Source organism: Empidonax traillii, unplaced genomic scaffold (assembly GCF_003031625.1).
Source record: "Empidonax traillii isolate 1590-97213 ecotype Southwest subspecies unplaced genomic scaffold, ASM303162v1 scaffold486:size464155, whole genome shotgun sequence".
Taxonomy (NCBI): Eukaryota; Metazoa; Chordata; class Aves; order Passeriformes; family Tyrannidae; genus Empidonax; species Empidonax traillii.
Genome location: NW_020955679.1, coordinates 70051 through 86268, shown reverse-complemented (window position 1 = coordinate 86268; position 16218 = coordinate 70051). Strand labels below are relative to the sequence as shown.

Here is a 16218-nt window from a genome sequence, read left to right as displayed (position 1 = left end):
GCAAACAAGCACTTCTAAGCTTACAGCATTTCCAAAATGTCTGTGCTAAGATTGCAGAGCTTGTAATTTCTTTGATCTTGTATTGGTCTGGAGTCCTTGAAAGCAGCAAGAGCAGAGAGCAAAGATGTAACTTGTGTGAGGTTTATAAGCACTTTTGCCAATATTTGCAGACGTTGTAAGCTTCATTGGCAGGGCTTAGGGACTCTGTAAATGTGGTAAGCCTGGCTTTCACAAAGAACACAGGATGTCAAATAGTCATTATGATACCCTTGTTCTCAAAACCTGGAGAGACTCTGGCAAGTTTAAAATAGGTCCCTGTATGAAATTACATTATAAAGTAATCTGTAAAATCAGTTTGACACACTGAATCAAAGTTCTTAGTTACTGGTGAACAGAAAATTGATGTATTTTAAGTTCCATAACTGATAAATTACTTGATGGATTAACTACCAATTTTCTTTTTAAACTTTCCATATACTTAATAGTTGTGTGTGAAATTTCAGGTTCAGAATAATCTTTTTCCTGTCCAAAAATATCAGACAGGCCACAAGAGAGAAAAATGGCATTTAAATAGAATTACAATCATACCACTTTGTCACGGATACTTCAGGAATAGAGATCAGGAATGCAGGTTAGCTGGGCCATAACCCAACTGAATAAAGTTATCTTATGAATGATCATTTCTGGTCAGAATTCTTTCAAGTGGGTCCCATCCTGTTCCATTTTATGGAGGGCTGCACTTAATCCTCTCTCCAAACCTTCAGCCTAGTCCCAGGATCCATTTATGATGCTCTACTTAACTGAGAACTGAAAAGCTGAGGAAAATGAATGGGGGATATACTGTATCAGGTAGAAAGAATTTCAGTTTCTCCTGCCATTTCCTGAAAAAATCTAAATAAAATTTATCAGAATACAACTTAGGTTAAATTCACCCTGGATACTTGCTATTGCAGTTTGTTCTTAAAAAGTGATTTCAAGACTTATTACTCATTTTCAAGTCAAAAATGTGTTCATTCAGAAAATGAACACTAACAAATGCTTCTCTCTAATCTTGTGTCTAAATCCAGTCTATGAAGCAATCTGATCCTCTCTTGAAGACCTTTACTGAGCATCTGCCAAATCGCTACAATATTAATTTGCAATCTAACCTCCAAATAGGTCCCTGGGCTGTTGAATGGAAGGTCTGAATATTCCAGACAATCTGTCAGTGAGAAAAAAATAATCCTTTCTGGCTACCAAAGGGTGGTGACCATGGCCAAGGCCCTGGCTCCCAGGTGTTGTTTTCTTCTGCTCTCAGCATATATCATGGAAGATAGAGCAAAACAAATGGGAACTGACGTGGAGAACGTAATGAATAGGAGCTGGATGCAGAATGAGATTCTCACAAAATATACCCTACTTGCTAGCCAGTTATACATTTTGCTTTCTTATTCCTGTCAACATAGAGACATTTCTTGTTCAAGGAATCTTTATGCACTAGATTATTATCACAACTGATACTAAAATATTGCATATTATTGAAGGAAATTAGTACTTTCTAAAGGACTTTTTACCAGTTTGTCTCTGAGCTGAAACATAAACTCTTCATACATCTCTTTATGAAACAGTAAATAATTTTGTAGGCTGACATTAATTTTGTGTACAATCATCAAAATGTATAAAACATATATATGTAAGTATGTTTGAATTTCTAATGACTCATTACAATCTCAGCATGCAGAATTTTCTTAAAAGGGAAACTATTACTATATTTCATACTCAAAAAGATTTCAGGCATCACCATCATTACAGAAATATTGCTCCCATAAATTCCCTCAACCAAAACCAGAGATATAGATGGGGGGAGCTACTGAGTGAGCTGGGCTTTTATTGCTGTGAGTCAAAGGCTGAGACTATTTGGGAAGATGGAACTCTGTAATAGCTGATACTACTAGTTTACAAAGAGAACTTTATATACTAAGCTGAGTCAGCATGGAAATGATGAACAGTTGTGAAAAAGGCACCTCACACTGTTCCAGATATATATTGGAACAGCATATTGAATAACTGAGGTTTTTATTTTTTGATCTTTCATGTACAATGGTCCTTTAAACATTTTACAGGTACCTCTGTGGTTCAAGTGACAGCCACTGATGCAGATGATCCTACTTACGGCAACAGTGCTCGAGTCGTTTATAGCATATTGCAAGGACAGCCTTACTTCTCTGTGGAGCCAAAAACAGGTAACTTTCCGTAAACTCTTTGTAGAAATGCTTAGAAAAAAGAAAATATGCATTAAAACTTGCTAGGAACTTACTAATATGACCTCTTGGTTAATTGAATTCATTTGGATTTTGTTGATATTTTAATCTCTTATTCTTTAGAATAGATTATGAAAACCATAAGTCTGAGCTATGTAATAAACAGACATTGCTGGAATGGAATTTCTTATCTTGTCAATCTTCCAGCTGCCTGGTCTGTTACCTGTTGCCATCTCTCTGATCAATGAAAATTTCAAGGTACTATGAACTGCGGTGACCAGTGACAGGACCTGAGGGAATGGCCTGAAGTTGTCTCAGGGGAGATTTAGGTTGGATATTTTAAAGAGGTTCTTCACCTAGAGGGTGGTTGGGCACTGAAACAGGCTACCCAGGGAAGTGGTCACAGCACCAAGCCTGACAGAGTTCAAGAAGCATTTGGACAATACTCTCAGGCACATGGTGTGACTCTTGGGGATGGTCCTGTGCCGGGCTAAGTGTTGGACTCAACGATCCTTGTGGATACCTTCCAACTCAGCATATTCTGTGATTCTGTGAACAATTTTTTTGCAGGTCTTTATCTTAGAAATATCTAAATGTCACATAGCCAGATTTCCATAAGAATAGATTTACAGCACGATTATCTCTCCATTCTACTTTTTAAACTCAAGTTTTGTCATGGGAAATGAATCCATATATTAATTTGAAAGAGGAAACACTGTGCTTCCTGTCCTTATCTGGTACAACATTTTGCTGCTACTTTCAAAACATATTACTGGTGAAATTTTGTTTTTACAATTTTCATGAAATTTTATGAATATTTTTAAGTCATGACAAGATTCACTCTTTAATCCTTTGTTGGTTTAGTAAACATTGCCCATTCTGCTGTATCATTTCATAAAGCAGGAAAATGGGTTCTCACTCTGCTTAATTCAATTTAGTGTCTGAGCCTTCATTTACACCAACAAGGAGAAAAATTAAAATCTTCACTTTGAAAATAGCCAAGCTGAAACAAAAGATAAAAAAAAATATTTACCCTTTTTATTATAAACAATCTTGGATGTGAATATGACCTGAATAGCAAAGCCACACTCAATTTAGCAACATCTAAATTTGCAGAAATAAGTACTATAATTATCTTCATATTGACAAGTCCATGCTCAGCAGGTATACATAGCACTGTCATTTTCCCTCCAATGGGTATGATTTATAGTGGGTTTCTCTCTGTTTCTCTCTCTCCCTCAATGTATATATATGTGTACATTGTACGTTGCCACAATGAGTGCAGACAGCCCTTGAACAATAATATGTTAGTTTCTGCTAAACCAAAATCTCGGTGAATTCAGACTTAAATGTTTGCGTACATTTTCTCTTTGATGTGATACTCCAATTTCCTTTGTTCTTGACAGTTATCTGGGTAACGGTGCCTAGTAATTTAACTATGATAGAAAAATAAGCAGGCCAGGAAAAGCAATGTAGAAACAATAACACTATGAAATTGTGTATTAATTGTATTTTAACATGTCTTGTAAAATGGGTGAAATAGTGCCAGACAGTTCTGTTTGTGACATAAATGTTTCCATGCAGAGGTGATTAATGACAAGTCCTGCATGCATAAAGGAAGAAAGAAATAAAACTCTAACTAAACATTCAACAAATAGCAGATGAAGAGATATGTGTCCCAATGTGCCTTTTCTTTATTTAGTTTGTTTATGTTTCCTTCACTGCTGACACTAAGTGCTGGTGGAGTAAAAGGCTGCCTCTCTGGAAATCGGAGTTAGCAGCTGTACTGTGTACTGAGCATGAAATATTCATAAAAACATCATATTTTGAGAGGGCATATTTATTTTTTGCTCTATATCAGCATAACTGAAAAGATGAAACATGGAATTTTCTTCCAGTTTTCATTTCAATTCAATTAATTACAAATCGTATGCAGATCATCAAATGGATATAACAAAAACTACTTCGAGTATCACAGCATTTCCATTAATAAATAAAAAAACCCTTAATTATGTTAATTATTTAGAAGTGGGTATTGTTAAATCAGAAATATGGAAAAAAAAGATAATTTCATATATCTGCAAGCTGTGGCATGATATCAGTATTAGCAAGAGTTAATGGGGTAAATGGCTATTCAAAACATCATTAAATTAATCTTTACCTTGGAATGTTAAAAATTAATGCAGAATATTCTGTTCTTCGTAGCTCTAAAAGAGTAGGAAATCAAATACAGGAAAGGATATCTTCCAAGGAAGGGAGTGTTACCCAACACATTATGAAGTCTAGTTCAGGGAGAAGTTACTTGGAAAACACAGCTATGCACAGCATTGCAGAGTGAATCTAGTACTAAATAAAAACTGGTGGGTTTTGGTGACTGCTTAAAATAAGCTTGCATTATGTCAGTTCAACTCCTAGTCAAACCTTGTGATATTAGTGTTGAAATTAATTCATTCCTCTCTTGTTGCTATCGTTGATATACTGTTAACTTCTAAAGACAAACTCAGCTTTCACAGTAGCATATTTGCTTGTGCAACCATTGACTGACACCTTCTCTTACTGCAGGTGTTATCAAGACTGCCCTTCCAAATATGGATAGAGAAGCCAAGGACCAGTACCTGTTGGTTATTCAAGCAAAGGACATGGTTGGGCAGAATGGTGGATTGTCAGGGACCACATCTGTAACTGTCACCCTGACTGATGTTAATGACAACCCACCCCGCTTTCCACGCAGTAAGTTGCTTTGTAAATACATGACTTGTAATATTATTCCTAAACACTGTTATTTTCTTTACACACTTGCTATTTCTAAACAAAAAGTGCTTAGTTTCCACGTTAAGTACTTTGAGAATCACTGACCACAAGTTATAATAATTATTATTAAGATTATTACGTCATTTTTCTTTCCCTAATATGTGTCAGATCAGTTGAAAAGAAATGGTGTACAGCAGGGCCATTCCTCTCTATGAAAAAGAAGACCAAAAATAAATATCTTAATATATATTTAGCTCTTGCCAGTTAGACTTCGAGATTCTTTAACTTGCCTCTTAATCCTTCATATTCCTTTGGCATTTTAACAGGATTTCTCATGTGCTTCCAGTGTTTCCTAAAGAGTTAATCAGAAAAGAGCTGGAAAGTCACTTTCTCTCCATTTGCTTCCTTTGACCAAGGTGTCTCTCCTCCTAACCAAAGAAAGGAACACATAGTTGTATGCTCAAACTCGAAGAGCTCAGTTTATTCACAGCATTCTGTCTAGTGTGCTTTTTTTTTTTAAATAAAAAAAAAATTACTTCTTAAAGTAGAATTAAAATATTGTGAAGAATATATGCGCGTCAACTTGAGCCTTACCTCCAATAATGAAAAGAATAGATCTGTATGTAATAGATTTCCTGCATTTCAAGCCACCAACTGCTTGAAATAATAAGAGAATAACTGGAGTTATTTCTGAAGGTGAGTGTGTTATTTGCTACAGGTTGCACTCAGATACTCTTCTGCTAGCGTATATATAATTTGGTACTTGAATAAAGAAGCTGCAATTTTCAAGATGATGCACTTACTGTTAAAGAAATGAATATATATCAGTTTCTAGTGATGTTCAGATCGCAAACTGCCTAATCAAGATACACAGGTACAAAATAATAAGATTTTACATAGGTATTAGTTTATTTTCCTCTTCTCTGGAAAACAAAGTAAAACATTCTCTGCATTACCATTTTTGCATCTTTATCTTATACTTCTCTTGTCACATGAAGAAATTTTGCCCATAGTACTTAAGGGAGAGTCTGTCACAAAGAGAACCTAGCAAAAAGGGCAATTCTATTTCAAAATTGAAGAATACATTCTTGTAGCCTGAATAAATATTCAGACACATAATTTAAAGGAAAGTAAATTTAAGAAAGCTGGATTTTTGATTTTTGTCTTCAGCCCCAGAAGACTCTGAATTCACTAAATTTTTAAATTTCACAGGATCATACCAATATAATGTCCCAGAGTCTTTGCCAGTGGCTTCCGTGGTGGCCAGAATAAAAGCTGCAGATGCAGATGTGGGACCTAATGCTGAAATGGAGTATAAAATTGTGGATGGTGATGGTTTGGGAGTATTCAAAATTTCTGTTGACAAAGACACTCAAGAGGGAATCATAACAATTCAGAAGGTGAGTCTGACTTTATCCACCAGTTCTATTTGGATCTCTGCAAGATGAGGGCAGGTCATGAAAGTATGGGTTTTTCTTTCTAAGAGTCTTGTTTGCTGCAGAGGTTTTTTCCCATTGGTACATTTCATCTTGGCTTCACTATGTGATTTTGAGGGTTTTAATGAGTTACAGTGAAAAATATTGTGCTTTTGTTTTGTAAGAGCTGTATTGTTTTGGTGAGGATTTTTTTAAAGCGCCTCTATTTGGATGGGAATATAAACTTTAGTCTTATTTGTCTTTGTATTAAAGAGAAAATACAAAAGTATATTTCACAGTGAAAATTCAGGCTCCAAATAAGAAATGGATCCCAAAATTAATTTAAAAACTAATTATCTAAGTGTCTTTGGCTGATGTGGTTCTATTCAGAAAGCACAATTTCCTAACTTTTAAATTATGTAACAGTAAAAATAGTTGTTTTACAGGATCATATGTCATTAAAAATATTACTTTTTAAAATATGAAAAATTTAAGTAAATATTTTTCTTCATTTTTTTTCATATGTTCTTTTCTCTATGTGTACAGTTAGAAAACAAACCTTTTAAAATTGAAAAATCATGTTTATATAAAAATATTAAACCAGCTTACTTACCTTCCTTCAACACATTTTAGACTACCCTCTAAAAAAAATAAAAATATGTTGAAATATTTTTTAAGAAAATTTAATTTTTGCAAACAGGAAAAAAAATGCAACACCATAGAAGAATCCCTTAAATAATTTCCTACTCTGAATGTATGAGTGCTTGGCAATGACAGTACTGAATCTATGGACAAACTCTAGTAGAGTAATTTTGTTAAGGAAACTTCCCTGTCTTACCATCCAGGAGCCACTCAGGCCATCACATTTGCATTACCTGTGCTGGCACCAAAGCCCTTTCACAGCTACACACCCCACACTCATTAAGTCAGATCAGGTTTCCTTACCAGCTTGACCCCAGTTTTCCTGTAGCAGAGTGTCAGATGTCCAGATCCTTAAAATAATTTAATTTTGGTGCAATAACAGTAATAAAATAGCAGCTTGAGCTGGTGCCTCCGAGGAGGGACTGGGAGCAAAGGCACTTCCAGCCTTTTATAGCCTCACAGTCTAAGCCAAGTAAAGTCTGGGGTTCTCGGCTCCTGCCATGTCTCTGAGTCCCTGTGATCTTTGTTCTGCAAAGGGTCAGCACTTCATGGACTCTTGCATGGGGCTTCCGCCACCCAGAGCTAAATCTGTAGCTCCCACTGCAACCCAGCTACCTGTACTGAATGTATTCCTCAGCAATTTAATACCCCTAAAATGTGGGAATCACTTGGCATTTTAGAATATATGTAACTATGTTCCTAAAAAGGGACTTATGTTTGTACTTGATATGATGCTGTAATGGATTTTTCTTCCCTATATGCTCTTTAATTTTTGTAAACTTCACCTATTAGTTGTGGGGGTTTTTTGTCTTGGTTTTTTGTTTTTTTTTTTCCCCCTTCTCTGGTGCATCAGTTCCTTTCTAAAGCAAATAAAACTTCAGTAACATATCTCCTTTGAAAGAAGCTAAAACTTCATGATGTTACAAAGCAATGGGCTAATTCTCTGATGCCTTTAATAGCTGTTGAAAACTAGTCAACATCCACACATGTCACAACAAATGGAGTACGTTGAGCACCCTTGAAAGATCAGGGTCTAATATGCGTAATGTGAATCATCTTTTTTTTTTAGGCAAAAACACCCATCTTAGGCTTCTTGCAAGCTGTACTAAATTCTGTATTTCAAACTTGTATGTTTGAAATAGAAGCCTCTTTATTCAACAGGCAAATTCAATGTGGCGTCTTCAGTTTGCTCATTTAAGATTTTTGAGCAAAGATTTGAGAGAAATTCATCTATACTAGAGGGAGAACATTTACCAGTGCCACAGTGACCAACACTGAATCAGTCAGGGTTGTCAGTGATCTAATTTGAAAACTGGTGAGTTCACTTTAATTTCTAGTATACTTTTATAGTCATGGTGCTCTTTCCTGGAATATCCTGATTGCAGTGCTGTACATTGAACCAAATAATTACCATTAATTATTTCTATAATCACTTTAGCTAGGGAGCTGAACTGGACTTTTCAGTACTGAACATTTGTTCTAAGAAATGCTCTGTGAAATAGCTATTGGACTACATTAAAAAGGTTACAGATTGTTGACCTGATGAAATGGTCCAATTTGTTAATAATTTTTAAACCTAGATGCTGCTATATTTTGACATAAGAATTGAGATTTCTTTTTTCTACATCATTAGAACTTTTCTGTTTGCCTGCTTCAACTTGCCTGCTATTATTAATTCACTTTACTCTGTGCAGTGGATTGACCTTGGTTTGGTGCTAGGTACCCACCCAGCAAGCTTATCACACCCCACTTCAGGACGGGCGGGGGTAGAAAATAAGGTGGGAAAAACAGTGTGGGTCGAGATAAGGGCAGTTTACAAAAGCAAAAGTGAAGGTCACATGCGCATCAAACAAGGGAAAAAAGCCAGAAGATCGTATTCCTTACAGTGATGTCCAGCCACTTACTGGGAAGTAGGGCTTCAGTTCATATATCAGTTACTTCAGAAGACAATGTTGTAAATAATGAATGCCCCTCCCCTCACCCCTCTCCTCCTTTCCCTTAGCTTCTATATCTGAGCAACAGCCTGTGGCATGGAATATCCCTTTGGTCAGTTTGAATGAGCTGTCCTGACTGTGTCTCCTCCCATGATCTTGCCCATACCCAGCCTACTGGTGTGTGTGGAGAATGTTGGAGAGACAGTGCTGAAGCTGTGCCAGCACTGCTTGGCAGCAATCAAAAAACTGGTGTGTTGTCAACACCTTCCCAGCTACCAATACAAAGTGCAGCACTGTGGGAGGCTGGTGTGTGGAAAATTAACTGCACTGCCTCCAGACTCAGTACACTCTGCCATACCAAAAGCAAGTCCCCATGCTGAGGGACACCTTCCAAACCTTTGGATGTCCTTAGCTCTTCATTTTGACTCCAGAGAACTTAGTGTTTTACCTAGGGCTGAAGGACCCTGTCTGCCAACCCCACAGAAAATATTGTCTAGGAGAGAAATAAGTGAAGAGCTCTAGCGCAGTGGCTACTGGGCAACTGCACTTCATTATTCTCTGGAGAACAAATACTTAGAAGACCATTAATAACAGTTTATGGAGGTTAAATGGGCTTCGACCACCGAGTCTTACCTGCCAGGTCACTATGGAGGGTTATCCCTGCATGGTAATGTGTGCTTGTTGGTAGGAAATCAGGGAAGAAGTTAAGTCTGTAGCCTGAAATCTGCCTAAACATTTTAATGTCCGGCACATGATGTTCTGTAGTCCTCTGAGTGCAATTACCTCTCTCCTTTTCATGCCCTTAAATCAGCTGAGATATTGAGAAACAGCTCAGCCTCAAAATGCATGCCCATCCTTTTCAACTTATATTTATATGCTCAGATGACATGTCTTTGTACACATCAAACAGTAAAATGCCAAGGCAAAGACTTCTGAAAAGGCACGCTTTGGTTCTAAATGCAAATGGATGCGCTTGCTTTGCATACTTCTGCTGCAATTGTACATAAAGCTCAGCAGGCTGGGCATGAAAATCACCAGCAGTAACTGAGCAGCTGAAAGCACTGCTCCATTCATTTTTATGCTGGGTGTTGTGGATAAAGTTTGGCACCTGGTTATCCGAGTTCCACACAAACTGAGGATTTTTCATTCTGCTTTTAGAAGTATAGCCACTTTTGAAAAGTTGCCTTCCTCACTAAAAACTAACACTTCTTTTAACACATAAGTAGCATTAAATAAAAAGAAAAGAGTTTTTGTAAGAAAGAAAAAAAACCTGTGAGAAGTGATATTTAAGAATTCACTGAGCAAAGCAGGATTTTTATGCTCCAAGTGGATGGAATATGAAAGAAAATGTCCAAGGATGAGCAAAAAGTGTAGGAATATTATTTGTTTTTAAACAGAGAGATACCAGGTTTCATGACATTAGAAAGATAAAAATGTTACATGATTAAATATATCTCAAGATTACTTGTGTAAATGGTCTTATACCTGTATTGGTTTGAAAGGTGACAAAACTGGTGAATAAAGTGTGTGTTTCATTTTTGGATTAGTTTGGATTATTTTCCATGTATATTTCCATGTATGTATATATTTCCATGTATATGTACATTTCCATGCATGTATAAACGCATTTTATCTCTGTACCCCATGAAACAGAGACTTCAAAACATCGAAAACCAGCAGTAAAAAAAAAAAAAAAAAGGTGGTTTTACTCTAACAGTGATATTCGTAGAAATATATGGAGTGTATTTTTCCCTTATTTTTATCTCTTCTGCATTGCTAAATCCAGATACTTTTTTGACTTGCACAGTCTATTGAAAATGGGTTTTTCTCAACACTTTGAGAAAAGTGTTGCTTTCTGAATACTACTGGTAGTTCTGCTCATAGTTTTTATAGCCATGGAAGGACTGGGGATTCCAAGTTCCTGAACATGCTACTACTACTGTTACCTAGTGTCAGTATATATTAGCTACTGGTCTAAACCTCAGTCAAGGGAGGAATGCTTTGTCTGTGTGCTTTTCCCCTTGATATTTATCCTTCTAAGGAGTAAAGAGTAGGATTACACTATTTTATGCAGCACAACTAAGAAGCATGTGTGCTATATCACTGTACAGTGTTTGCTGCTATATTGTTTTTCACATACTTATCACACCTTACTTCCTTTTGTCCTGGTTAGGATTTTTGAATCCGGATAAAATGAGTGAGATGTGAAATTCACATATTCCAGGAAGTTACTTAAGTTCACTCTAAACTAAACAAAACAACAGTAAAACTCCCAAACAAACAAACCCTCACAACTTTTTCAAAATATTTGGGACAAGGGCTAATTTTTTTTTGGTGAATTTATGGCTTATATAATAACAGCAGGTTATGTCTGGGTAGAATTGTTATTTTCTGAGATCAGCGAAGCTAGAAGTTTCATCTAATGACAGAAACCCTACTGAACCATTTACTCGGTTGTTTGCACTAAAAAATAAAGTCTGTCCTCTTCTGCAATACATGAACTGAATTTATATGCAAAAAAAAAGTATCCACCATGTATATAGGACAGTTTATAAAAGGGTTGAAGTTGTTTTTAGGATGCTATACTCTCTTTCAAAGCTGCAGGAGAATATGAAAAATTCTAGAAGACAAACTTTATGTTTCTTCTTCCTTGTCTTTCTTCTTCTTTCTTCAGAAGTTGGTATAAACAAGTGAATGGGACCCATGAGTGGTATTTTCAGCTTAAATGAAGATTGGGAAAGTGGTGGCAAAGATAGTGGGTTTTTTTCCTGTATGCTACTATATTCAAACAATTTGTTGCCCAATAGTTTCAAGTTCTTGTGGAAGCCTTCCCATTTTTTTATTTACCCACTTTCTCTTTTGTTAAAAATACTAATAAATAAATGAAAATGTCTCACTTGTCAAATGAAACAGAAGAAAACTCTGTTTTTACAGAGCAGTCTAAAGATGCCACCTACTCAAACTTTTTGCTACAATTCTGATCTTGCAAATAATGTGAGTTTGACACTTCTCCAAACTGTAGGTAGTCCCTGTAATGAGTCTAGAATAGAATAGAATAGAATAGAATAGAATAGAATAGAATAGAATAGAATAGAATAGAATAGAATAGGAGTAGAATAGAATAGAATAGATTAGAAGATCATACATTAGAATAATTAAGGTTGGAAAAGACCTTCCAAAATCATCAAGTCCAACCTTTGACCAAACACAACCATGTCAACTAGTGCCACATCCAGTCATTTCTTGAACTCCTCCAGGGATCGTGACTCTATAACCTTCCTGGGCAGCCTGTTCCAATGCTTAGCCACCCTTTCAGTGATGATGATGTCCAACCTCAACGTGTTCATGATGTCCAACCCAAATCTCTCCTAGCACAAGCTTGTGGTAGTTGTAGAGAGCAGTAAGTTCTCCTCTGAGCCTCCTTTTCTCCAGGCTGAATGACACCAGCCACTGCTTTAGCCATTCCTCATAGAATTTACTCTCTAGACCCTTCACCAGCTCCACTGCTTTCCTCTGGACTTGCTCCAGCACATCAGTGTTTTTCTTGTAGTGAGTGACTCAAAACTGAACATAGTACTTGAGGTGCAGACCCCTGTGCTGAGTACAGGGGAGCAATCATTTCCCTGGTCCTGCCAGGATGCCGGGATACCTTCTAGGCCACCTGAACACACCACTCAATCATGTTCAGCTGGCTGTCAACCAGCACCCCAGGTCATTTTCTGGAAAACCCGACCACTTTCCAGCCATTCTTTCCCAAGCTTGTAGTGCTGCATGGGGTTGTTGTGACCCAAGTGCAGGACTCAGCTTTGTTGAACTTCATACAGTTGACCTCAACCCACTGATCCACCCTGTCTAGATCCCTCTGCGGAGTCATCCTACCCTCCAGCAGATCAACACTACCACCCAACTTAGTGTCATCCGTGAACTTACTGTGGGTGCATTTGATCTTCTCATCCAAATTATTGATAAAAATGTTAAACAGGCTTGGCCACAACACTGAGCCTGGGAGAACTCCATTAGTGACTGGAGGTGTAGCACCATTCACTGCCACTGTCTAGGCCTGGCGAGCCAGCCAGTTTTGAATCCAGCAAACAGTGCACCTGTCAAAGCCATGGGCTGCCAATTAGAAAGTTAAACTAAACTAGATGTGTAGGTTAACTTCAAGCTTGATTTAAGAAAATATCCGTCTTAGGTGAGCTTTGCAGAAAAAAATCAAGAAACAAAAAAAACTCAAAAGAAATATTGTACAGGTTTTGAAAAGGAATCAGGCATTTGTATTTCTTAGAAGTGTTTGAACATTTTTTTCTCGGTTCAACCTGTGACTCAATTCTCCATCTGTAGAGTAGGATCAATTCCTTCCTGTGGTTTCATTTGTAATTTACACTCTGCTATCAGTGCTCTGCTAGTAAGGACTCACATAATTTGCATAGCTCGATTTCACGATGGTGAGGGTGTTTGGAGAAAATGTGTAATTTTTCTGCATATATTGGAGTTTTAAAAAATGTGTTAGATTTGTCTCTGCAGTAGCAATCTTAGAATTGGAGAAACATTTATGGAAGTGAATGATGATTTAGTAATTTAATTCAGCAAATTCTAAAGTGTCCATGCAAACCTGTATGTGTACACTTTTCAAGTGAATTTGACTGTTCACAGAATCACAGGTTGTAATACACATGAATGGAATCTTGGTTTCACTTTCTAAGCAAAATACATACACAAAACCTTATTTTTTTTGTGATTTCCAAAGCACTATTCCTAAAAATAGTGTACTAAAAAGGGTGTCATATAAGTACAGATTTCACTTTATTCACAAAGTTGCAGGCTATAGTTAGACTTCAGTAACAGTAATAGCTTAGTAGCAAAACATCTTAAGATAAAAACCTCTTTATCCACCTACACCTTTATCAAATACTTGGTGCTTAAAGTAGCAATGGTAATTTAATAATAAAAGAGGCTGGAAGATATATTTTTATTTTATGTATCAAACGTGACTTTTTGAAATTATGTGAAATCTGATTCAAGTTTGAAAGTCTATAGAGAGATTTTAGTGGACTTAAGAGGAAAAAAAGACCAAATAAAGCCTGAAAACTCTGTAGAGAGAGGGTTGTAATGTCTTACTGCAGCAAGTGACAAGCATTAAGATTTCCCATGGTACAGTTCTTGCTCACTTTGCCTTCATTTCTCCCCCCAGTGCACAGCCCAGCCACCAATATCACGAATCACTTTGAATGCTAAAGGAAAAGATATGAAAATAATGTTACAAAGTACTTTCTCATAGACAGTGACTGCTAATAGATTATTTTAAAACCCAAGTTCATTCTAAAAGCAATACTGGCAATTATAAAATGGGAGGGGAGAGGGTTTATGCATAAGCTTTTGAGTCAAAAACTATCTTTCCATTACTGTTAACATTTTTTTCCTTTTAGAAATTTAACATTTTTTTTCCTGCTAGAAATTTTTCTTTCAATTCTGTGTCAGAGTTTAGAATGTAAGAACATGAGGCTTCCATGGTTCCTTTGAGAGATGGTGTGCATTTGTTTGATGTAATGTGGTTTTCAATATAAAACCTCAACTGAGCTTAAAAATGGGATTTTTACCCCTAAAAACTACAGTGTGACAAAGTTACCATTCAATAAAAATGAAAATTACAAAAATGAGCTTTCCATGAGTTATAACTTCATATTCAACCCCAATAATATAGAAGACTTGTTTTGTAATTTCCTTCAGAGAGTATAAAATTCTTAATCCTTAAAAGGAAAAACTAAAAAAAAACCATCAGAGTTCACAAAAGGAAAGATTAATGGATCCTGCACAAGATCTAATCAGATAATACTAATGCACAGACATTAATGAAGCTGTCAAGCTCTATTCACTGTACTGAAGGACTGAAGAATACATTGTCCATTTAACCTTCAACACTGATGTAGTGATTTGTAGTCTGTTAAGTTGGTGTTTCATTATTGGAATCTTGTGCCTTTTTTTATAGCAGGAAATAATAAAGGCATGATCTGAAGGCCAGCTAAATAATGCCTGTTAACAGACATCAGTGATAATTAGATAAGAAGAAATAAAAAAAAGAAAATCTTTTTAGTTCACTTTCTCAGTCTTTCATTAGTGTCTGTAGCATGTAATGTCTTAATTATATTATGTAAGAAATGTTGAAACATTTCCGCCAGGTCAAGAGCTCTTGCATATTAATTGTACCTTAGGGGTTCTGTTTGTTTTCCAGAGTATATTCTGCCTTAAAACCTGATACCTCTTGTACTCACCACAGGATCTGAGGTTGTATTTCCTGTATAAACAGATAGAGTATGATGACTGTAGCTTTTCTAGACATTGCCACACCCCACAAGAGACAGGCTCTGCTACGAAGAACTGAAATAAAACATCATTACTGCCACTTCATAACACAATAGCACTAGATATTGTAAAATCCCTTTGTAAAATCCATACTTACCTTTTTCTAGACACCAACTGTTCTCCACTGTGTATGTACTTGTTGGATTTTTTAATTTATTTATTCATGTTTCGTTAACAAGGATACTTATAGCTTTTGGATATTGTCAGCAGCATTGGGTACCGGAAGATATCTGAGTAAATCCTAGGGCAGGATTCATTTTGCTGACAGCAGATGTTAACTTCTTCCAATTATTGATACTCCCTTACTAATGACTGGTGAAAAACAGACATTCATAACTAGACCAACTGATTTTTTTCTGGAAGAATTTTGGTATGATCACACTAAGGACATCATGGTGTATTTCTGAGATGCTCCTGGCTGAGTTAGAGAAGGTTAAACCTACTCTTTTTAAGGAAGGCTGTTTAGAATATGCATCCACACCATTGATAGTTTTGCATCCTTCTCTGTGAGGAAATACTTTTCTAATCAAATTGTATTTTTCATGTATCCCCTACTAGTCCAACATTCCTGTAATCCAGTCAAATGAAGAGTGTTCTCTTTTTGTATTACAAGAATGAAATATGATGATTTAAAAGTGCATGTCAGTCCTCATGATAAATATTCACGCGAAAAACACATTTGTATGATTTTAGTTAATAAAGGTCTAATTTAGTATTCTTTAATCATTATAGAAACATAGAAGTATTTTAAAATTAAGTAAAATAATATTTCTTCATTATTTTGTTAGTTCTATTTTTCTAGAAAAATAGAAGTTGTATAATTTGTCCAGCTACCCATATTGTGTTGTATGACTTTGTCTATTAAAACAGAATTTT

General features: G+C 36.1%; 1 protein-coding gene across 1 annotated transcript in view; it reads left to right on the top strand.

Annotated features, from left to right (window-relative positions):
• Positions 1 to 16218, top strand: part of CDH7 (cadherin 7) — an 86932-nt gene that overhangs the window by 45955 nt on the left and 24759 nt on the right. Inside the window, exons 4-6 of the mRNA XM_027896193.1 lie at positions 2103 to 2222; positions 4803 to 4970; positions 6204 to 6391. Coding sequence (XP_027751994.1) covers positions 2103 to 2222; positions 4803 to 4970; positions 6204 to 6391 — 476 coding nt within the window. The remainder of the gene's footprint in view (positions 1 to 2102; positions 2223 to 4802; positions 4971 to 6203; positions 6392 to 16218) is intronic.